This window comes from Pelobates fuscus, chromosome 5 (genome assembly GCF_036172605.1).
Source record: "Pelobates fuscus isolate aPelFus1 chromosome 5, aPelFus1.pri, whole genome shotgun sequence".
Taxonomy (NCBI): domain Eukaryota; kingdom Metazoa; phylum Chordata; class Amphibia; order Anura; family Pelobatidae; genus Pelobates; species Pelobates fuscus.
Window position 1 is genome coordinate 332,343,929 of NC_086321.1, and position 24,041 is coordinate 332,367,969.

The window sequence follows — 24,041 nt, forward strand, 5'->3', positions numbered from 1 at the left end:
AATATAGGTAGAGATTGGTACTAATTGTAGTCCCAATCACATAGTGAAATGCCGATCATGATTCTGTTGGTGACACACTGTAGCACTGTGACTATAAAGACCACATTGCCCCATCGATGTCCTCAGCCTCCCTCTCGGCTGGTAAAGAAAAAACTATGGCTTTTTCTTCAGTGTGTGGTTGGTTCTATTAAGAGATAGTTATGAATGAGAAGCATTTTGTGGTCTGTGTGTGACATCAGTGCACTGGGGTGGAAGTGAGATACAAAGACAGACATGATCTGAATTCGGGGAGCGAAAAAAAAGGCGCTGGGAATTACCATAGAGAATCATTGCTTCATGCTGATTGGATCTGAAATGGAAACTAGTTAAATTAAAGGACAACTGGCACTTCAAATTTTTTTTTTTTTTAAATTATAATAATCATTTCATCAAGTTTTAAAAGTAATATTTAATTATTTTAACATGAAATATATGTACAAAAATGAGAGAAACTCGTTTATACCTTTTAGTATATGATGGGGTCCTTCAGCCTTACACGTGCACCTTGGGTCAGACGGTGTTTGAAAACCAACAGTTAGTCTCTATGGTCTTTCTAACGTCTGTGTATGGAGTGAGTAGGAAAAACCACAAAGACTAACTGGTAGTTTGCAAACACTGTCTGACCCAAGGTGTACGTGGCTGAAGAATCCTGTTCCATATTAAAGGTAGGGATACGTTAACTAATTCATTTATTTTACATATAATTAATAAAAATAAAAAATTGATAACTTGCGTTATGGTAATAAAATAATAATTTTGAGGTGACAGTTGTCCTTTAACCCCTTAAGGACACATGACATGTGTGACATGTCCTGATTCCCTTTTATTCCAGAGGTTTGGTCCTTAAGGGGTTAAAGGGACACTCCAGGCACGCAGACCACTTCTGCCCATTGGAGTGGTCTGGGTGCCAACTCCCACTACCCTTAACCCTGCAAGTGTAATTATTGCAGTTTTCATAAACTGCAATATTTACATTGCAGGGTTAAGTCCTCCTCTAGTGGCTGTCTATCAGACAGCCACTAGAGGGACTTCCATGTTAGAACACGAAAGGTGTTTTAAACTACGCTGGAAGTAATCACGCTATGTGAGGACCTCCAGCGTCGCCGAAATCCCCATAGGAAAGCATTGAATAATGCTTTCCTATGGGGTGGTCTAATGCGTGTGCGCGGCCATTGCGAGGGACATTGGCGCTGGACGCCGGTAAGTCACTGAAGGGGTTTTAACCCCTTCAGCAACTTGGGATGGGGGGTGGCAGGGAGAGAGGCACTACAGGGTCCTGCAGTGCCAGGAAAACGAATATGTTTTCCTGGCACTGGAGAGTCCCTTTAAGGTGGTAATGACAGGACTAGAAGCCAAGGAGGTACTAGTCTGTAGAAAAGTCAGAAAAAAAGTTATTGACATTAAAAGTTCAAAAATACCTTTATTGTATTATATTTTTAGAAATTTGTATACACAAGAAAAAAGATTGGGTCATTTTTGGACCAGAGTGTCTGTTACAAATTAGGGGTTAAGGTTAAGTGAGGATTGAAATAGAGTGTCTGTCGACACATCCCTTGGAAGTTTAAGATCCTCCACTGAGCTTCCAGCTACAGCCCAGTGGTCCCCCGGCAAGTTGACTAATCATTCTTAAAGCAGCTTTTTGTCTACGGTTTTCCCTCATGTGGGATTGTAACTGATGGATTGTGGGTAAATTTGAGTCCCGCCCATTGTCAAGTTTTGTCAACTTGACAGCTATAAATAAGGAAACATAGTCCCTACTTTTCTTTATGTATTTTAGAAAAACTAGAGCACTCTGGAAACAGAATTGAAATTCAGACACATGGAGCCATATAGACGCCGATTAGATAAAATTAACGTTTGGTGACATTTTAAACACTTAAAATATTTACTCTGGGAAGGCACTTCTGGCTCCAGAAGGCTGTAGTGGTTATGGTGCCAGTAGTCTTTAATGTATTTATGAAGATAATTAAAAATGCAAAAAAATTTAAGATTCTCAGAATGAGTCTGTATGCGGTTGCAAGTGTATAGTTCCATACCAATTAGAAATGATACAATTATGAACGTCCAGACTATGGGGGCTGGTCTTGTCTCAAAACCTCTGTCCAGAAGGAGTTTCCGAGATAAGTGGGTTTATCCCTACCTGTACTTCCAATCGTCCTATGTGTATGAATATGATAGCTGCCATACCGCGGTTGCTATCGGGGTACACACACGACAGGTTCACTTTAACAAAACTGTTAAATGAAGCCTGCACCTTGCTGGGCTGTGCATTTTGGAAGATCTAACGTTGTGGAGTGTTTTTTAGTTTAGTAGACTGAGATAAGGACTGAATTACATTCTCAAGGAAAAGAAAGGAGAGAAACGTATGAAAGTGAGAAGAATAAAGCCGAACAATAGCCTTGGAATGTCTGAAAGCAGAAGATGTATACAAATCTTATTTGTGTTTTTCTTGTGTGTATCCAGTGTGGCTTTGTTTTCCTCTGTTTCCTCTGACTTATTTTCCATTTTTAACTTTTTTAGGTTTATTTTTGTTTTGTTGCAACTATGAAGATTTGAGCCTGCAAAAAACAAACAAAACCACAGCATATTAAAGGGGTCAGAACATATCAGCTAGCGTTGTATTGGTGCATGGAGTGTCCCTTTACTTGTTTTGGTGCTTAGTGTCTCTTTAAATGAACACACACATGCACCATAGCCAATACAGACTGCTTGTGCTGTCACATAATAATTTGGCTATCTCATTTAGGGATGGTTTGAAAGCTTACTTTGGTTCCTCCTGGGTGCCTTCGGGCTCAGCTCTGCAAGAAGGATCCAGTTAGCTCCACTGAATTAAGCAGGGCTGTGCAAGACCGCATTCAGCTGATGCTCTCAGCCAATGAGTGCAGCCTCGAGTCAGGCCTGCTTAGCTCTTAGCACTATCACAGCCGGGTAGGGGTTACGATACCTGGAGTGTTCCTTTAAACTCCTGAGATAGCTTCTTCCACAGAGTGGAATTATCTTTGTCTTTGCTTGGTAATTTTACATGTGCTGGACTAATGGCAGACAGTGTAATGTTCCATATATGTAGAGACCTGATCTGAAAGCAAGAAACGGGTTTAGAAACCGGTGATGCCAGATTAACAGGTACTCATGGGAATATTTTGGTAATAAAAAGAAAGTGTGTAAAACTCCGCTTTTCCCGTTACTCACTCTGCACCCAGCAGAATGGCTAATGGTTTTAATCCTCTTTTGTGCAACAGATGCACATCAATTGCATCAATGTTTTGTGCTCGCAAACAACCGAATCTGAACACACTGAGATTGTCTTAAGCTTTCTGCTCACAATAGTCCAAGTGTTGGCTCTTCTGTATGTCCTTGTCTAAACTTTGTAGGCTTTGAGCAATTACAAATTAATCCCCTCCTGCCCCTGGCTGCTTTGCAAGGAGCTGAAGGAATCGAGGAATCCTGCTTGGCCTTAAAATTGAACAAAACGCTTCTACATTCAGTGTTAGTTATATTATTATATTTTATTATAAAGCTGGCAGAAAGAAAATTGTTTAGTGATTACCTCCAAACATAAGATAAACCTACCTGTATTTTAGTGGTTGTCAGTGCTGCTGTTGTTACATACTTTTTATCTTTATACTTTTGTCCTAATATACATTATTTCAGGGCTCAACAAATCCCAGGCGCCATGTCAACTAGAACTGGCACCTGGGATTTGCAGCCCTTTAGCTAAAGCGGACAGTTGTGGGAGCAATGGAGCTGGGCGGCCGCCCTGGGCTGCGAGGAGGCGGCAGGCTGGGGCAGCACGTGAGGGAGCAGTAATCTTCCTGCAGTTCATTTATGCTCCCTCGCACTGTATGGTGATGCTGGGAACTAGTATATGACGTCACTCCGGCCCCGGCATAGCTGCAGGAAGATTCCTGCTTGCGAGCAGCCCCACTAGACCCTGGGGAAAGATCCACTCAGCTCTCCCAAAGGTAGGGAGGCTGGGTGGATTAAAATGAAAAATGTTGTGTGTTGGTGTGTCTGTCAGAGAGTGTGAGCCTATTAAGGTGTACCTTCCTCCCTCCTCCGGTGTTTTTACTCACCCCTTTTCCCACGCTGTGCCGGTTTTGCCGTGGCTTATCCTGCATTCATGGCTGAGCATTGGGAGGATATTGCGCATGTTCTCTATGGGTAATATTCAGCACCTCCATGCAGAGCGTGGAGACGCTGAACAAAGGTGTAGCACTGACCCAGGATTTTCTGGTGGCCGTCTGAGAGTGTTTTTAGAGGTGTTACTAGGCAGCAATGTAAAAACTGCCTTTTCTCAAAAAAAAAAAGCAACGTTTACTTTGAAAAGGCTACAGGGACAGGCTATAGTCAGCAGAACAACTACATTAATCTGTAGTGGTTCTGGTGATTATTGTGTCTCTTTAAGAATTGTATATTTCTTGTTGTAAATTAAATTTCGCTAGTTTAAAAATAAAAAATAAAAATGACTCCTAACATTAGTTGGCTCCTAGATTCCAAACAAATTTGTCAAACCTGGCAATTTGCTTTCTATTCATTTATACTCAATTATTAAAAAATAGCACCCTCTTAAAAGATGTGGAATTTTGCGTAATGCAGTAAAATGTTGATTTAAATCCCCCCTCTTGAAGTTCTGAGTTTGTTTTTAGCTGATGAATGCCCCTTGATTATTAACAAAACCATTTTTTGTCTGTTTTCAGGTTACCCAGTGCAGTCACTTGAGCAGAGACCACTGCAACAGATCCCCCCTCAGCTAATGCAGCTGGGGCAACAACAGGGACAACTTGGCCAAGCTCAACCCCCGACTGCCCCTCAGCAAATGATGATGATGTTGATGATGCAGCAGCAACAGCAGCAGCAAGACCAGAAACCTGTGAGACTTCCTCTTCAACAAGGCATGTTTAACCCCAGATCCGCTATGAACCCAGACGCACAGAGGATGCCCATGCAACAAGGAGCAAATTTGCCTGTTATGGTGAACTTACAAGGTTCTGGGTCTATACCACCTTCACCCGACAAGCAAAGGATGCCTATAGCAGCCAGCATGACTTTGGGAAATAATGGAAGGAAGATAAGCTTCTCGGATCCTGGGCAGAACCAGTCTGGGTCGCCCCTGGGTGATGGTTCCTCAGCCTTACTCCCAGATGTTCCAGAGCTTCCCTCTGCTCCAGGGGCACAAAACAATATTGCGTCCCATTTACTCCTTTCACAGAACCAGCTGGTCATGTCTGGCCCTAAGCCTGGCGCACCGTCTACAATGTCGTTGGTACAAGGGGCAAGTCCCCAGCAGCATGCCAGCACTATGAGTGGCTCTCATGGACACCATTTCCAAAGCATACAGACTACGTCACAGACATCCCGGCCAAAAACACCAAATCGAGCAAGCCCAAGACCTTACTATCCTCAGACTCCAAATAATCGACCACCTAGTACTGAGCCTTCAGAGATTAGTTTGTCTCCAGAAAGACTCAATGCCTCCATTGCTGGCCTTTTCCCTCCTCAGATAAATATTCCATTACCGCCCAGGCCCACATTAAACAGAGGTTTTGATCAGCAAGGCTTGAACCCAACTACCCTGAAAGCAATCGGACAGGTACCTCCAGGGCTGTCTGTAAATAACCAGTCTACTTTTGGCCAACATGTAAACAAGATGGATAATGGGGCAGGAAAACAGTCAAACACTGGGGGAAACAAGCGAGCCAGTCCAAGCAACAGCAGGCGATCGAGCCCTGCATCCAGTCGCAAAACCACACCAAGCCCTGGAAGGCAGAACTCTAAGACTACAAAGTTGGTTCTTGGAGCTCAGCAAAATGTTGGACTTCTGCACAGCATGGAAATGCAAAGGAATCTCTTAGCCAGTCAGACATCAATGCAGGCTTCTGCTCATGGGTCTTCAATTGGACAGTATCTACCTGCCAGTATTTCTGCTTCTAACAACTCTGCAGATGATATTAGAGAGAACCCCCCCATAATGCATGAGAGCGATTTCCAGGCAACTCAGTCCAGTGGCAAGGAACAAGGCACAGTGGATGTTAAAGCTGTTGTTCACCAAGAGATGAAGATGTCATCACCTGTGGAGTCAGCCAAGGTCGATCCCCATTTAACTGATGCCAGTAGGCCTCCCATAGGTGAAGAAAACAAAACAATGATATCACCAGCCATGCGGGAAGCTCCAACTTCCTTGAGTCAGCTACTTGACCATTCAAATGCCTCTCAATCTCACAATTTCAGTACACTTCGTTCATCCGCCCCCCAGCCTCACTTGTCCAGCGCCCCCCAGCCACAAAATGCAAGTGCCCCTAGCAGTGAATGTCCCCCTCCGCAAACATCTACAGAAGACACAATAATACCAGAACATCCTGCACAATTAGGTGATACCTTAAGTAAGGAAGTTACTAGTGCATTATATCCATCCCAAGACATAGAGACAGTCACAGCTCAAGGGAGACCAGAAACACTGGAGCCCAACAACGTCTCACCAAACCTCCCTGTCAACACGTTAAAAAGAACAGCTGGTCCCATCTCAAATTCCAGCTCTCTGCCCCAAAACCAGATAACTGTATTTGTTACATCAAACCCAATCACTCCATCTGCCAATGTATCTGCCTCAATGACATCTCAACTTCAGCCAGCATTGATGCCTACGATGGTGACCTTGCCGAATGTCAGAAGCAAGGTCATTGTGTCTGAGGGACAACAGACTGTTCAGTCCGGTGCACACCCTCAGTTTATCACTCCTGTTTTTTTTAATTCTTCCTCTATCATCCAAGTCATGAAAGGGTCTCAGCAAGGAAACATAGCTACATCCACAATGCCTCCCAATACAAACATAATGCCTCAGTCTGTTGCAGTTGTGGGTCCCTTGCATATATCCCAGAATATTCAGTTCTCTGCTGGACATCCTTCCTCAACCAGTAATACCTCCAGCACATCTAACACTCGACCAGTCCTTTTTAATCAGGTGCAAACTGCAAATCAACTTGCATCATCTCCAGTAGCCGTTCCAACACCTCTTGCCTCCCTGCATGGGAGAGAATGCAGTTTAGATGAGACGCATTCTCAGATGTCCACACCTCCTGGCCAGGGGTCTCCAGCATCTATACAACCTGCACCATCCCCAGCTTCTGAAAGTAGCCCAGGATCTTTAGCTAGTAACAAGAGGAACTCTGCAGTGCCCTCCAAAGCACCGGGCAAAGTAGACAAGATTGGTCAACGTTTGTTAAATAGGGCAGGTAATAAGGGCTCAGATGGAACTGAAGAAGAGCAGCTTCTTTTAGACCAAGAGAACTCAGATATCTTTGGCACAGAAGGCAGCAGTACTGGTTTGTCTCCCCCTCTAGCAAGTCAGGCCACTTCAGAGACTACAAGTACCACAGTAACGTCCTTGGATCCTGCATGTCCTGCAAGTAGTTCTCCTGTTAATCTTAATGCATCTCCATCTGTAACTCACTCTTCTCCAGGGAATAAAGAAAGCACAAGTGTGTCTGTTGCTGAGCAAGTTGGTGTCAGCCTGGAAGAGAAGCCAACAGAACAGCCTGCAGGAACAAGTAGGATATATTTCTTGCTGTACAATTGTTCTTTTCTTTATACTGCGTGATTTGCAATGTTCTGACCCTCTGTACAAAATTTCTTGTTTCTGTCTTTTTATAATTTGTCAAGAAGGTCATGTTGCTATAAGTAGAGTGCGCCGTTTAAACTCTTGGACTTATTTATGTTTTTTTTTTTGTTTGTTTGTTTTGTAAAAGCCTTTCAATATTGTCTTCTGTTTTTTTAAAGTTTCTTCCCAGTGCAGCACTCAGGATGAAGGATTACCGACCGGCAAGGACCGTGCCCCAGAAAAACCAGGTACAAACTCCCTACCACCTCTTTTTATTTCCTACTTTGCACCCGTCCTTTCTTTCATCTGCTCTTGGATTTATGTGCCGTTTATCCATTCACTGCTCATTTTCAATATTTTTTTTTCTTTCAGACCCTGACTCACTAGAGAATGTAGAAAGGTAAGGAGTTAAGCTATCTTGTGTCAGTTCAGTATCGGAGTGAGTAGCATTACAAGGGGTAATATATTTTTGCCCCCACATGCCAAATTACCCACAGCATTTGTGTTGCAATCCCATGCCTATATAGGCGTTTGTGAATGCATACTTAGCCAGACCTTTTCTCGTTTATCTTGGCTGTTAGATCCCTTATCTGGCTGGTAGCTAGTGAAACTATGCACAAGCGTCAACTTTACATTATTCTGCACAATGGTTTTTATGATGCTCAACTAACCTCAAGACTCGTGTGAAATGTAGATCCTAAATATGTGCATTTTGAACCAATGCAATATTGATGTCTCTTGTATGGTTGATTTTCGTTCACACAATTCCCAGGCTTATTTATTAAAATGTGAATTGTTTTAATATGTTTTTATTTTAATTACATTTTGCCATTCAAATCTGAATGGAAAAACTGAGGCAAATTTAGGTGGTCATAAAAACTTCTGCAACTCTGCCATAGTCACAATTTGGCTAATGTTGCCTCTGTTTTGCCATTTGGATTTAATTCATGAAAATTCTGACTTTATTTAAAAACCCTGGCATTGGAATAAAAAAAATGATGTAATGATATCTTATCTGATCTGTGAATGTCATTGTTTTTTCCAGCGAAATAGCAGAGAGGTCTAGGCCCCCAAGCAGAAGGAATTCTAAAATAGAGGAGTCTCCTGCACCTCCAGAACCATTAGAAAGTGGCCAGCGTAAACGTTCCGCTCGACCTGGTTCAGCTTCTAGCTCTGCAAAAGGTGAGCGTTTATTTTATTCTAGGAACGCGCATTGTATGTAATTTTACACTCAACTCACATTACATAATTTTATTTTTATTTGTGGGAAAGTTATAAAACTTAATCTTTTTGTAATGTTAAAATGTATTGGAATTTTTGAAGTATAAAAATTGAATAGATTAATAAACATTCCAAGCACCATAACCACTACAGTGTGATGTAGTGGTTATGGTGCCAACAGTGCTCTGGTGCCCCAGTGTAATACTTACCTGGGTCTGCCAGGTACCACTTACTATCTCCACTGCAGATGCCACTTGGCCCTGAGCTTAGGCCGGCTGTGCTTTCAGCCAATGAACTGGCCCTGCACCCCAGGGTTGGATCAGGAGAGCTAACGGAAGCTCCTAGCATGAGCTTCTGGCTGAGAGGAGGAAAGGGAGCAGTGTCCAGTGGACCCCAGGAAAGAAGTCAAACTTTTAATACATGGTTTCACTACTAACAAAAGGGGTGCCAGGGCATAACTTTGCATTTTATCTATCTTTTGAGTGCCCTGTCCCGCATCGAAATACGTGGATGAATACCATCAGGCCCTGGGGTTTGTTTAAGCGTTCTTTAGTTGCCACAGCACATTGTCTTGAGCCATCCAATTACATGTTTTCTACAAGTTATGTGTTGCAGTCATTTGGATATATGCCATAGATTCCTCCTTATAGGGACCTTCCACTGCAAAAACAAAACTAAATATAAATTACTGTTTATTTTATCTACCCCAAAGAAAACATACATGCATGTGTTTGATTACTTTAAAAAAATTTAAAGTATTTTTTTTTTTTTACATTCGGGGTATATCAGAAACCATTAGTAAAAGCTGCAGTTCTCTTGTCTGCAGCCTTTGCAAGCTCTCACCTTCTAATCCAGCCCAAACTTCCTGTGGCTGTCCAATCACATACTTCCCAATGCAGCTCAATGAGAAGTCTTTGTAAGGCAGATGCTCTGGGCAATTGCTGCCGCTTCCATTTAGCTGCACTGTACAAAGCAACTAGGAATCCACAAAACCAGCTGTCTCATTGCCAGCTTTGGGGGGGGCACTTTAGGAAGCTGGATTGCTTTAGGGCTCTGGTGTGCCCCTTTAATACATACTGTGGAAAATAGTTATTTATAATGTATTCCTTCTAACACACCATCTCTGATTTCACTGAATACACTTTAATTATTTGGTTGTTTAGAAATTATTTACTGTAAAAAAACATTTGGGGGTTGATTTGCTCTCTTTGGCATCATTTTCTAGTTTAGCCGTTTAGCCAATCTATTCGGCTTTTTTCATGCATAAAGATGTAATAGGACTTGTAGAGGGGGTTCTCTAAGATTCACTTGCGTTCTGATTGTATAAAATATATTTAGAAAAGCACAAATTAGTATATGTATATTTGTAATGTTATTGCTTAAAGGAACACGATAGTCACCTAAACAACTTTAGCTTAATGACGCAGTTTTTGTGTATAGATCATGCCTCTCAGGTTTCACTGCTTAATTCTCTGCCATTTAGGAGTTAAATCACTTTGTTTCTGTTTATGCAGCCCTTGCCACACCTCCCCTGGCTATGATTGACAGAGCCTGCATGAAAAAAAAAACAGGTTTCACTTTCAAACAGATGTAATTTACCTTAAATAATTGTATCTCAATCTGTCTATCTAAATTGAACTTTAATCACATACAGGAGGCTCTTGCAGGGTCTAGCACGCTATTAGCATAGCAGGGGATAAGAAAATATTAATTAAACAGAACTTGCAATAAAGAAAGCCTAAATAGGGCTCTCTTTACAGGAAGTGTTTATGGAAGGCTGTGCAAGTCACATGCAGGGAGGTGTGACTAGGGTTCATAAACAAAGGGATTTAACTCCTAAATGGCAGACGATTGAGCAGTGAGGCTGCAGGGGCATGTTCTATACACCAAAACTGTTTCATTAAGCTAAAGTTGTTTTGGTGACCTTTAAGATAATAACAGAATATTGTTGCAGGTCCAGGCCTTACAACTGATTTACTCTAAGTGTATTTGCATGCCACTTATGGTTATTGTAAGTCTATGACTGTCCCCCAGGTTTCTTGGAAAACACACAAGGTCTATATACATTTGTTCTAGTTGACTGCTTATTACAGGGAACCTATAGTCCCGAAAATAACTAGTGTTTTTTGGTACTATGGGTTCTCTTCTATTGCGGTCAGCACTGTCCACCCCACCATTGATGATTAAAAAAAAAAAAAAAAAAAAAAGTTTTATAAAGATTTCTTAATATTGTTTCCATCTTCCTTGAAGTCTTCCAATCCAGTACTTCTCCTAGAATGGCATTGGATTGGAGAAAGGCACGTGCAACCAAATGCAGCATTTGATTGCAGGATCGAGTGTTACTCTGTTCTGGAGGAGAAAGTGCCTCTAGTGGCCATCAGGAAGACCGCCACTAGAGGTCATTTAACTCTGCAATATAAGTACATTGCAGGGTTCAAACTACAGGTCCTCTGCACTCAGACTCTACTTGATTGAGAGGAAGTGGTCTTGGTGACTTTAGTTGTCCTCTAAGTGTCTTGTCTATGTCTCTACATAAGTCAGTTGCCAAATCAGATCTTTTAAAACGTAAATAAAATTAGGGAGTGTGTGCTATGGTTTGCTAATCGAGTCCTTTTTATACAACTTTTAGGTTCAGGCTTGCATTGCTTTGCACTAAAAAAAAATGATCTCTATAGTTTAATACGTTTCTGCTTTCTTTACAGAATCTGGAGCCAGCCCTACACAGGCCAAGCGGAGGAAATCCAAGTAGAATTATTGTTTTCCGTACCTTCTGAACCAGGGTTGTCCAATCCATCAACCAGCTGTTGTTGCAGACTTCCCTGCTGTGAAAGATCTGTATATGTGTGTGTGCGCTGTGATAGATTTCTATTTTTTTATCAATGGGAGGCTGAAATGGATGTACATTATTTTTCTTTTGTTCCTGTGAAGAAGTCCTAATTTAAAATAATAATAATAATAATAATTATTCAACTTTTTTTTTTTTTTAATTCATATTGATGATTGACTCAACTTTTAGGTAAAGAAAATCATTGTATTGTGTTGGTAACCCTCTGTCTGTCTTAAAGGGTCTTACCACAGGGGCAATTAGAAGATTTAGAGCAGGATAGGCAGTGATTGTGAATACAACTGCCTCGTTGTCTGTTCTTGGGCTAGCAGTGCCCGGCCGATGAGGTTTAAATTAGCACCCGTCTTATTTTGTCATTTTGTTTTCAAAGCAGACTGTATACTTCATGCTCAGAGACAGGACAGAAAGTGCACCATTTTTCTTTTTACAATTTTAATAATGTGAAGTAATTTTTAGAAATGTTATTGTTTTTTTTTTATCTTCTCAACTGTTTGCAACTGCAGTGAAAAAAAATACAAAAGAATTCAAATTGAAGTGTCCTACACTAAATTCACCTTTCGTAAGAATAATCACGTTTTGTATAAGTTAAAAAGCCAAGTTTGAAATCGGGTATTGTGCACAGTGTCCGGGCATTTTCTATGATGTCTGAAGATTTCCGAGCAAAGTGTGAAATAATAAATGTAAAATAGATTTTGAAAATTGAACCCTTAACTTTAAATGACCACATTTCGGTTTCAGTAGGCTTTGTTTTCATACTTTGCCTCAATGTATTCAGACATGTCATAGAATAGCTAGGCAAAATATTGAATATATATATTTATACACAAGCATCCCACACCCTCTTTTTGGTGAGAATCATGAGCTATACAGACTCCACTTATTTTGTGTTGTTAAAGTACTGTATTTATAAAGCAAAGACTTTACTAAGGCAGCAGCCAGGAGATTTAAATGTTGTAAATATTTTTAACAATCATATGGTTAATTTGTTGTAGAATTGGACCAGTGGACACAATGTTTGTAACAAATATATGGATGTTTTAAAATAAATGTCTCTTTTTTTTTTCTATTGGACGTTGGCGTATTGTTTCTTGGCCTCAAGTGAAAATCTGTTGGTTATAGTTTTGCGTTCTTTAGTCCAGTGTCTGGAGTTTAATCAGTATGATGTGCCTGCTTCAACCATTGTGGATCCACTAAAATAGCCTGGTGATCCAAGGGTTAAACACTGCTTTAGAAGTAGTCCGGTTAAACTGAAAATAGTTTCATGAAACTTGGAACATACTATTGTAGTAAGTTATGTTTTACACAGTAGTGTTGCTTATAAATAATGACAAACTACCGTATTTACTCTGATCTAATGGAAAATCAAAACAAATCTGTCTTCCGGACAGCTACTAGAGGCACATCTGCAACGCTGGAGGCGAATTTCGCCTCCATCGTGCAGAGCGTCCATAGGAAAGCATTGAGAAATGCTTTCCTATGGACACTTTGAATGCGCATGTAGAACTTGCCGCGCATGCACATTCGGCTCCAGTGACGTCGGACGGGGAGGAGAGGTCATCAGCGCAGAGGGAGCCCAGTGCTGGATTAAGGTAAGCTGCTGAAGGGGTTTTAACCCCTTGCATGTGTGAATTTCCTGCAGTGCAATTTGCCTGAAAAATTCTAATTGTGCCCCGTATGTAATGTGCATTCAAATTTTGGAAACTTTATTTTCCAAAAGGAATTGCGCATTAGATTTGAGTAAATACGGTATTTAACCAGGAAAGGTACATTCTGAGATTCTCTGGTTTCCAAGTACACCCTGGGGATGTAAATTGCAAAGGATGAAGGGATTTGAACCTGCAACCCCCGAAGGTTGAATAGAGTCTACTGATGATGCATTGGCAAAAGTAGGCCAATGAGAGAGCCCACTGGGCTATCACGTGTCTACATATATAGCCCAATCACTGCAGTAGTTCTTGCTTCATAACCCGTATTGGCTTTTTTCATCCAAGTGAGATTTGTGAAAAATCAATAATCGTATTGCACATGTTGGGGCAAAATAGCAGAATTGAGTCAACCGACGCTCTAGCCTGAAACGCTTAACCTCTTTATTGAACCTACTACCGATACTATGCTACTATTATTATACTTAAAAATGTGCCTATTTTTCCTAATGCTCTTGCTGCTATGCATAAAACCATGCTCGAGGACTGCTATCGGGGCACCCCAAGCTTGTATGTTTTTTCCCAGCTTGACTATTGTGGCCTACAATATGCAAGACCCCCTGTCCGTTCCCTTTAATTCCTGGTTTAGCAAGTAAACCCTAAACTCTTTCTGCAGGTGGTGGATGGTTCTGGCTTTATTTTAAAGGATTATTAAAATGATTTTAAAGGGGAGACCTTTCCCTACTTTAATCGCATATAGTTCTTTCAATTCCTAATAAAGCCTGAAAATAAATCTTTTGGTTTTCTCACCTGGAATCCAGCACTGGGTGAAGTTCCTGCGGCTACTCTTCTGCGCCACCTTCTGACATCATTGGGATTGAGCTCAGAGAACACTGAGGGAGCGGGGAAGGAGGAGGGAAGCTTTTTTTTTTTTTTTTTTAAATAAAGAATGTTGAACAGAGGGAACACTCACAGGGAGGGAGGGGACTTCCCCTCGCAGGTGCTCTACCTGCAAGGGAAAGATTTTAATGTCAGTGTGCAGTGCGTGCCGACTTCAGATGTGATTAATGCACAGAATTGACATACGGCAGCGTGGAACAGAGGTCTGCGCTGCCCATGGCATGGGTGCTGGTAGTGCAACTAGCCCCCAGCACACAATTACAGATATCTCCATATGTGCAATGTTTCAAGCATAAACACTGCACATACTACTACCACCATAACCACTTAAAATCACTGAAGTGGTAATGGTGGTTGGAGTACACTTTAACGCCACATCACGTATCAGTTGTTTTAATGTTTTATTCCTTGGAGGCTGAGAAACACATCAGGAATGGAATTACAAGACAGAAAAACAGCCTGTAGGTGATACCAAAAAACGTATCTTAATAAAATCTCTTAGACTTAAAAGTAACAAAATGTTTAGGGCCCGTCAATCCCCTAATGCAGCGGTTCTTAACCTGTGGTACGCGTAACCCCAGGGGTACAATTCAGTGCCCAAGGGGGTACTCATAACAAGAAACCCAGGTATTGGCAGTGGTGCGACCGCCCGCACGTGCTACGGACGGCATGGTGAGCGGGTGCATTGGGTGGCCCATGCGCTCAAGGCCACCCAATGGACATGTGCCATGAACCAAGCTACGTGGGAGGGGGGTCACAAACTGGGTGGAGAGGACCAGGACCTTAACTCCCAACAGCCTCAGCCACAGAAGCCACCCAAAAGGTATGTGTATTTTTGTTTTGGGTGTCAGTGTGGATGTAGTGTTTGTATCTGTATGTCTGTGTATAGGTGTGTGTCAATGTGCATATCTGTAGGTCTGTGCGTGGATCTGTGAGTGTGCATTTCTGTAAGTGTGATTTTAAGAGTTGTGCGTATTTGTATGTATGTGTATTTGGTTGTGTGTCTATCTGTATCTGTGTGTTTCAGTATGTGCATCTGTATTTCTGTGTGTGCATCTGTCAGGCCTGGGACATGCAGGAGTCTGATTGAGCCAGTAACGGTGTAGACAAGAGGAGCAGAGCTGCAAGGAGTCAATTCAGACTTCACTTCAGCAAGGACAAGCATGTCAAACATGCGGCCCACCTGCCTTGCGGCCGCTTTCAGCTGTGGCTGCGACCAGCAAAACCGGAAAGATATTTCCTGATTCTTGCTCTCCCAGCCACAAGAGGGCAGAGTGGCTGCTCAGTGTCAGAGCAGCCTCTGGCCTGCTTGAGCAGGGCTGGAACTGGAGGACAGACAGCAAGTTGTAAGGTAGGAGAAGAGGAGGGTTTGGGGGAGAAGGGGGCAGTGTATTCATTTGAGGGAGGGCAGTATTAATTTGAGGGTGGGAGGGGACTAGTTTGTTAAATTGGGGGGAGGGCAGTGCAGTGCAGAGTGGTGGTTGAGGTCAGTGTGTTAAATTGGTGGGAAGGGCAGTGAATTAATTTAAGAGAGGGAAGGGGCCAGTATATTAATTTGGGGAAGTCAGGGAGCCATTGAATAAAATTGGGGAAAGGGGCCAGTGTATTAGTAGAGTGGGGGCAGTCTATTCAATTAGTGTGGAGGGAGGTGGGGCAGTGTGTTAGATTTGGGGGCAATGCATTGGATTTGTGGGCAGTGTGTTAGATTGGGTCTGCGTGGAGGCGCTGAACGCTCCCCATGGAGATGCTGATTGGCCGTGCAGCTTTTTGCCACACATGCACAATAGCCTCTTTCCTATGGGGAAGCATTGGATTGGCTGGGATCATCAAGTCAGCCAAAGTGAAGAACAAAATGTGAAAAGTTAAAAGAGGTCAGCGCTAATAATAATGATAATAAGGAATAGGTAGGCAGCAGCCTGGCAGAGGGTAACCCTCTAGCATAAGAGTAGAAAATATCAACAGTAGTGCAAGGCTGCGCCAAAATGTATCAATGTAGACTTATAGGAAAATAAAAACAAGTAAATAGATAGAGCATATATATAAACCTAGGTATAATAGTCTCTATTAAAACACCATAAAAAGTAGGTAAAGCAGAGTCCATCCAAGTGTTGAAATGTTCAGTATAAATCATAAAACCGTCTCACTGGTATATGGATAGGGTATGTGTACAATCCTCAGGAGTTGATCCGTCCGGGTTGTAGGTAATCCGTATATATGTGAAGATAAAAAAACACGACAAACTTCCAATGGTGAAATATTGTAGCTCCAAAGGTAAAATAAATAAAAAGGAGGATAGTACACTCACATTTGGTGGAGCTAAGGCCAGCTCTGAGATGGAGGGCGCTTAGCGGTATAATCCCCGCTAGAGGATATACTGGAGAAGTGGGTCCGTCCTTCCGACTTTGGTTCCGTCCTACTCCACAGAATATATATAAAAACAGCAATAGTGCTCTCAGTTGGAAAAAGTAAATAAAATAGGTAAAATAAAATATACTCACAATGCTCTATTGACACAGCACTGGTGGAATTATCCCCACCTATGGATTGCTTGATACAGGATACAATTAAAATAAAAAAGCCAGGAAAAATAATAAAAAAAAAGTGTATATACAATAAAATAAGTATAAGATTGGTCCTATAAAAAAGTTAACCAAAATATAACTTTTTATTGCTTTAAAATACACAATTTAAAACCATTTACGCGTTTCGCCACTAGGGCTTAGTGTTGTGACGTTAAATTTAGTGTGCATTTAACTAAATATGTTACTGGAATGTATTTATCTAATCATGATATTTTATTTTGGCTTTAATTATCAGAATAAATATAATTAATGTAGGAGTGTTTTGGTGCCGTTGTTTTGGGGGACCCAGGCAGAAAAGTGTCTTGGGCTGGCCCTGGTATATGTGTGGGTCATTGTATCTATATCATTGTTTTTATATGCATGTTAGTCTATGTGTCTGTATCTGTATGTCAGTGTGTGTATGTGTGTCAATGATTTGTATCTGTGTGTCTATATATCTGCGTGTGTGTCTGTGTATCTGCATGTGTGGCAGCGTTTGTATTTGTTTCTGTACATCTGTATGTGTATCTGTGTGTCTGTACATTTGTATATATGGTAATGTTTGTATAAGTATGTCCTTGCAACTATATGTATGTCAGTATGTGTATCAGTGTGTCTGTGCAACTGTATGTGTGGAAGGGTTTGTGCCGGTCTGTACATATGTGTGTGTCAGTCTGTGTGTCTATCTGTATGTGTCTTCTCTGTGTGTCATGCAACTGTGTGTGTGTCTCCATTTGCATATGTATCTCAGTGCTTGTATCTGTGACTATGTATCTGCATGTGTGTCAGTGTGTGTATCTGTATGAGTGTCATTGTTTGTATCTGTGTGGAAGTGTTTGTGCCTGTCTGTACATGTGTGTTTGTATTTGTACGTATCAGTGTTTTCTCTGTGTGTCTGTGCATGTGTGTCATGCAACTGTGTGTGTCTCCATTTGCATGTGTATCTCAGTGCTTGTATCTGTGTCTATGTATCTGCATGTGTGTCATTGTTTGTATCTGTACATCTGTATGTATGTCAGTGTTTGTATCTGCACGTGTATCAGTCTGTGTGTTTGTGCATCCACGTGTGAAAAGCATTACATTTGAAATTACAGCAACTATAATAATTACAAATCAGAGTTTATTTTTCTATACAGCCATAGAAAATCAAACTCAAAAATTCAGTCTATTAATCCATAAAATTGCATTTTTCCTAAATGACAGAAACAGACAAAATCAAGTTTTTAGTGTTTTTTTATTTTATTTATTGCATTTTATCATTTTAAATATTTTTTTTCTTCAAGTCAAAGACAAGTTACAATATAACAGGCATCCTCCAAAAATAAAATAAAATCATAATATCTGAAGAAAAACTCACAGCCATACAGAGATAATGTATCTGTACACCACTGTCTTATATCCACAAACCATCTTACACACTCGCTAATGGTTAACACACTCCATTTATAACCGAAAAGCCAATTAATCAACACTTGCCACTAGGGAAGCGTACAAACTGCCGTTTGGTAGTGAAAGGATTCGGTGATACTGTGCCTTTAAAAAAAGGGAAACATAAATATCTTTACTCTTTCAATGCAAAGTGACAATTCCCAAATATATAGCTGCTCTTAAATTCAGCAAACTGTACAGTATCGCAGGTCCATTCTTGTAGAGAAAGGCCTAACCCATGTCTCTGTAAAAATACCTGCAAAAACAAAAATTCTTGCTAATTTACTAAAGATGTTTGAACGACTATAAGGCATACGATGGGTTAAAGGCTTCGCCTCCTGATAGAGGTGAAATATATATATATTTATACTGAGATAACAACTACCCTCACACACACTACAAAGGACAGTAACAAAGAGCAATGACAAGTCAGAGGGACGTTAAATGTATACATTTGGTTTGTTATACAATATATAGCGCAAGCTAAAAAGGTGAGAATCTGGTGATTACAAGATCAATAAAACCCATAATTGTAATAATTCAGATTAACTTCTATAATATTTTCTACTGGAAGCAGTGGCTGGCGGGTATGTATATTATTTTAGATAGCAAAGAATTAATGTAATATTGGCTACAAAGGGTCTAACAATTTAGATATTTATAGATTAATAACTTACTATTGCTGACCCACTCAGAGCAAAATGTGTTCTACACAGGCTGTGTATCCCATAAATCCCACTATGGCCATAAAAACCAACTGGATTATGGGAATGTTAGCCCATAACAACTTGTGCAATCGCCTATCACTGCACTAGGCTGTGAACGTTTTGATAATACTGGGGGAGAAAAGCCCCCCGCTCAGCCAATAAAGTCATCAGCATTTCTGAGTTTTCATCCAATTTATTGTGAATTGGAGGTGCGTCCAAACACTGTGCTTCTCCGATTAAATGTTGCTATAAGCAGCATTTGGTTCCCAGAGTGAGTTTCCCTTGTCCTGAAGCAGGAGGCGACTCTAGTGGCAGACACAAAGCCGCCACTAGAGGCGGATTTAACCCGGCAATGTAAACGTTGCAGTTTCTACCCCCCTTTTTTTTTTTTTACATTGCAGGATTAAGATTACGGAACCACTGCGTCCATATCCACAGTGCTTTTATAATTCTTTTGAAATGTACATTCTGAGCTGACTGTAAATGAAAATGTTATATTTCTTTTAACTATACTTTTAAAGAATCAACAGATTGTCAGGTTTCCTAAACATCTGCCCTCAGATGGGTTTCTCAAACCTTTGCTCACTTACCTAACCCTTCTTTTAAACCCAGGGACTAAAAAGAAAGAAAAAAAAAACAAAAACCCAAAGACATGCAAATGGAGATTTAAAAAGCACATGCTTTAACAAACATCAGGCGTGTTCGTGTTAAGTGTCACAATATACAGTGTAATCAATATATTGCTGTAATAGATTTTTTTTAAAATATAAAAGAATATTAGCTGCTAATTTCAAGATTATGGTACTAAAAGTCACTCATCACCCAAACAACACACCAAGATTATTAAAAAGCACAAATGCCTTTTTTTTTTTAAAAACATTTTTTTTGTTTTTTTAAATCACATCTATTACCCAAAATAATAAGAAACTAGATTTATGATGTAATGGTTTATATCCATAAAGCTATTTTAGGAAAGATTAAGAAAATTGTTTATACTTAAAATACCATTCTTATTGGTAGGAAAGATGCATCCAACAGCACCATAATATCTAGAACAAAGTGTTTGTTTTGTGTTTTTTTTTTTTTTTTTGTGTTTTTGTTTTTTTACAAGCAGGGAAAACTAAACATTACTTTTTTATTTCGTACATACGGTAAGTCTTAATGATTTCTCAATCATCTGCAGAATGCATGTAGATTACATGTATACTACAGCTAATATTCTATTTTATAAGTTTCATCTTTTTATTAATATTTTTTTTTTTTCCCAAGTTATTTCTTTTTCTATCTAAATTGAGCAAAAATACACACACCTGTATACAGTGCCAATTCTAGAGCTGGGATAAAATCTCAAAAATCAGTTCTATCACGTCTATAGTGACAAATGAATATTCCAAAATGGCACGGTGTGATTGGATTGAGAAAAGGGAAAAACAAACAAACTAAAAAACGTTCTCTGCCTTTCGAAAATGCCATTATTTAACAATTGTTAATATTTTGTCTTTTATTCAAGGTGTGCAATCTATATTTATAGTTAAAATAACATTTTTAAAATCAGAATTTCACTTTAATGATCTAATTACACATGCCATGAATCTGCATTTTCTACACTGACCTAGGTATAAACTTGCAGAGTCTAGGATTTGTGTTAATGACAATGAAAGGTCAGTAAATCTGAACATGAAAAATGGCGTATATGAAACACACCATGTCCTAATGTTTTCTGATAAAAGGAAATTGCCCCAGCTGTTTTTTTTGGATCACACTTAAATGGAGGCATTGTTGTACACCGCTTTTACACTCTGAAGCACTATTTGCAAAATATTACTCTTATTTTAAAGGAAACCACAACAGAATTCATAGATCATTAAAGGGAAACTATAGTGCCAGAAAAACCAACTTGTTTTCCTGGCACGATATTCGCCCCCCCCCCCCCCTCCCCCCGCAGAAGGAGTTCAAAACCCTTTCTGTCACTTACATGGGTCCAGCGTTGATGTCACTCGGCGGCGTTGATGTCACTCGGAGACCTAATGCACATGTGCGGCAATGGTCGCGCTTGCATTAGGATTTTCCCAATGGAAAATATTATACAATACAGCTCTGCTGAGCTCAAGAACCAGGAAGTAACAGGACCTGATTGACAGCCACGGAAGTGTAACAAGGTAAATTTATAAAAGTGCCAAGTTCTTTTGAAATCTGCTTATTTTATAAAATGAAAAAATTTAAAAAAAGGAGGACACACTTCCCACATAAAGCATCTCAGCAAGCTTAAGTGTTTTTATGTGCGTGAGTGTTGTTCTAGCATTGTTCTGGCCAAATTGCTATTACGTTTATAGTTTAAAGCAGAGCTGTCCAACCTGCGGCCCCCCAGATGTTGCTGAACTACAACTCCCACGATCCTTTCAATTGAACAGATAGCAAGGGAATCATGGGAGTTGTAGTTCAGCAACATCTGGGGGGCCGCAGGTTGGACAGCCCTAGTTTAAAGGATCACTATAGGGTCAGGAACACAAACATGTATTCCTGACCCTACAGTGTTAACACCACCATCTAGCCCCCCTGGGCCCCTAATGCCTCCATAAATATAGTAACAATCTTACTGTATTCAAGCCTAAAGCTGTAAATCTGCATGTTGTTAGACTCAGAAAAACAAGCAGTCTGCTGACATGTGGTAGCCAAATCCAATCACAGTGCTTCCCCATAGGATTGGCTGAGACTGACAAAGAGGCAGATCAGGGGCAGATCCAGCATGATTCAAACACAGCCCTGGCCAATCAGCATCTCCTCATAGAGATTAATTGAATCAATGAATCTCTATGAGGAAAGTTCAGTGTCTGCATGCAGAGGGAGGAGATAGTGAATCACAGCATGCTGTGCACAGTGCTGCCCTGTGCTCTGCTGACAGCAGATATGAGTCCCTCTGGCTCACTCTGAGTGACTGCAACTGGAGGTGTTCCTAGCTTTCTATGTAAACACTGTATTTTCTCAGAAAATACAGAGTTTACACGAAAAAGGCTGCAGGGAGCTATAGTTCTCACCTGAACAACCTCATTAAGCTGAAGTTGTTCAGGTGACTATAGTGTCCCTTTAAATGTAATTCCAAATCCCCCCCCCCCCTTTTTTTAGCCTTTACGCCGTATAAGCCAGTAACATAGCAGGAATGACTATCATGTCCATGGAGATCTAGGTCTGCAGCTCCCCAAATAAATTGGTTTTGGTATACTCCAAGGACCCTGGGATACTTTGCATATCATTATATTATTCTTGAACTCAGATATAGTCAGTTAGGCTATTTCTGTCAGATTTCTATTTTGCTACTATTTTGAGTTGAGCAAAAAAGTATTTAAAGTCTCTCGTGAATACATTTCAAACTTCAAAATAACTTCTATATCTGGGCAGCTTAAAAATCTATTACTGAGGAAATGTTCCTAATAAGTGTTTATACAGAGGTATAAATATATGTTCTAATTTAAGTTTAGACATCTTTCCTGAGTTTATGACACAAGAGCTAGTTTTATTATTTCTAACTAATTTGAAAATGGGAGCAAAATTCTAAATCCCCATCGGTCAGGAGCATAACTACACCTTTAATTCATTAAGATATGCATTGCACCTAGCAGAGTCAGGGAGGGTTGATTGGCAAAACATCTGGCACTGAAAGGGTTATAGAGCTAAAATATTCCATAAAATGGACGCTAACACGATAAATAAACAACAACTGTTTAACTTGAAGTACACAGTAGGTCATTGTTAAATGTCTTAGAAGACTCCAGCAATCTAAAGGTTAGATTTCATACAAAAGTCACTTTTGAGCATTTCCTATACCGCGCTACAGAATGCTTGTATTTGAGGCTTTCACTCTGAACGAAAAACATAATACTTGGCAAATTGCCTAGCTATAAACACTGTAATCTGCAAAAGTTCTTCAATGATACATTTTATCTAGGACCTCTTCCAAGGCACCTTGACAAACTGGCATTTATTTCAAGTAATGCTATACATTGTGCTAATATTTAAGAGAACATTTTGACAGTGATGGAACATGCACATTTTTACGTTTATTGTCTTATGAGTCTTCCATTTTCAGTAGAGTGGGGACTGCCATTAGTAAAAGGGACACTCAAAGCCCCATAAATTGTAGTGGTTATGGTGCCAGAATTGCCTTGTCCTCCCCCCCGGTTTTAGAACAGTTTGGCTTCTTGCTTGTGGTCCGCCAGCTGCTGCTCCATGACTCCACTTCGCAACGGCAAAAAGCCGAATGTTCCTAAGCAGGAACTCCCGTGAGCTGATTGGGTCTAGCTAACGAGCTAAGCCCTGCTACGCGGAGCCAACTTATGAAGTCAAACTGTTCTAAGACAGTGGGCGGGGGAGGGGCCATCCATTGTTATGACTTGCTGTAGTGATTATGGTGCTTGGCGTGTTTCTTTAATCCTTGTCTGTGGATTTCCTGGTCAATGACCAAGAATAGGATTCTTAAAACATTAAAATGCTTGACGTGCAGACTGCATCATTTTTACATATAAAGAGTTACATTAATTTAAAACCATTTATATAAGAACATTCTTGGCCCTTTAAATATGCAGCCGAACCCTCTGTTATAAAACAAAATGTGTAATTTCTGTTAAGACAGACAGCTCAGAACAAAGCTCATTTGCAAAGAAAATACTCAAAAGTAAATTTTGATGAAATATGACAAGATACATTGCTGTATTTAATTTTTTTTTTAGATTATGCCAATAGTAGGGTCTTGCTATTAAAAAACCCCATAAAAGTCGGATGCATATAAAACCAACAACATCACTAGCACTTAACAATTCACACACTTTAAATTGCCAACACATGCACACCAACCTATCAGAAATTATTTCAACTCTATTTTAGATCAAAAAGGATAATGCTCATTTATCCTACAGCCGTGAATCTGAACCAAAGCAGCTAAAAAATTAACACTCGGCTCGTGCAGAAAACATTTGCAAACACAATCTCCAAATACTCACACATGCGTCTTAGTGCTCTAAAATATTTACACGTTGTTCAACAAAAGTTAGTGTTGTAAGCACCTTTTTAGTTTCTATATACAAATCTGCTGAGCTTCTGGAAAGAGAG

The 24,041-nt window shown here is 40.3% G+C and overlaps 1 protein-coding gene across 1 annotated transcript in view; it reads left to right on the forward strand.

Annotated features, from left to right (window-relative positions):
- The window catches only part of NCOA6 (nuclear receptor coactivator 6), a 41,092-nt gene extending 28,359 nt beyond the window's left edge, over window positions 1-12,733 (forward strand). The window contains exons 11-15 of the mRNA XM_063455713.1: window positions 4,737-7,583; window positions 7,813-7,881; window positions 8,006-8,033; window positions 8,679-8,815; window positions 11,557-12,733. Coding sequence (XP_063311783.1) covers window positions 4,737-7,583; window positions 7,813-7,881; window positions 8,006-8,033; window positions 8,679-8,815; window positions 11,557-11,603 — 3,128 coding nt within the window. The 3' untranslated portion in view covers window positions 11,604-12,733. The remainder of the gene's footprint in view (window positions 1-4,736; window positions 7,584-7,812; window positions 7,882-8,005; window positions 8,034-8,678; window positions 8,816-11,556) is intronic.
- The last annotated feature ends 11,308 nt before the right edge of the window (window positions 12,734-24,041 follow it).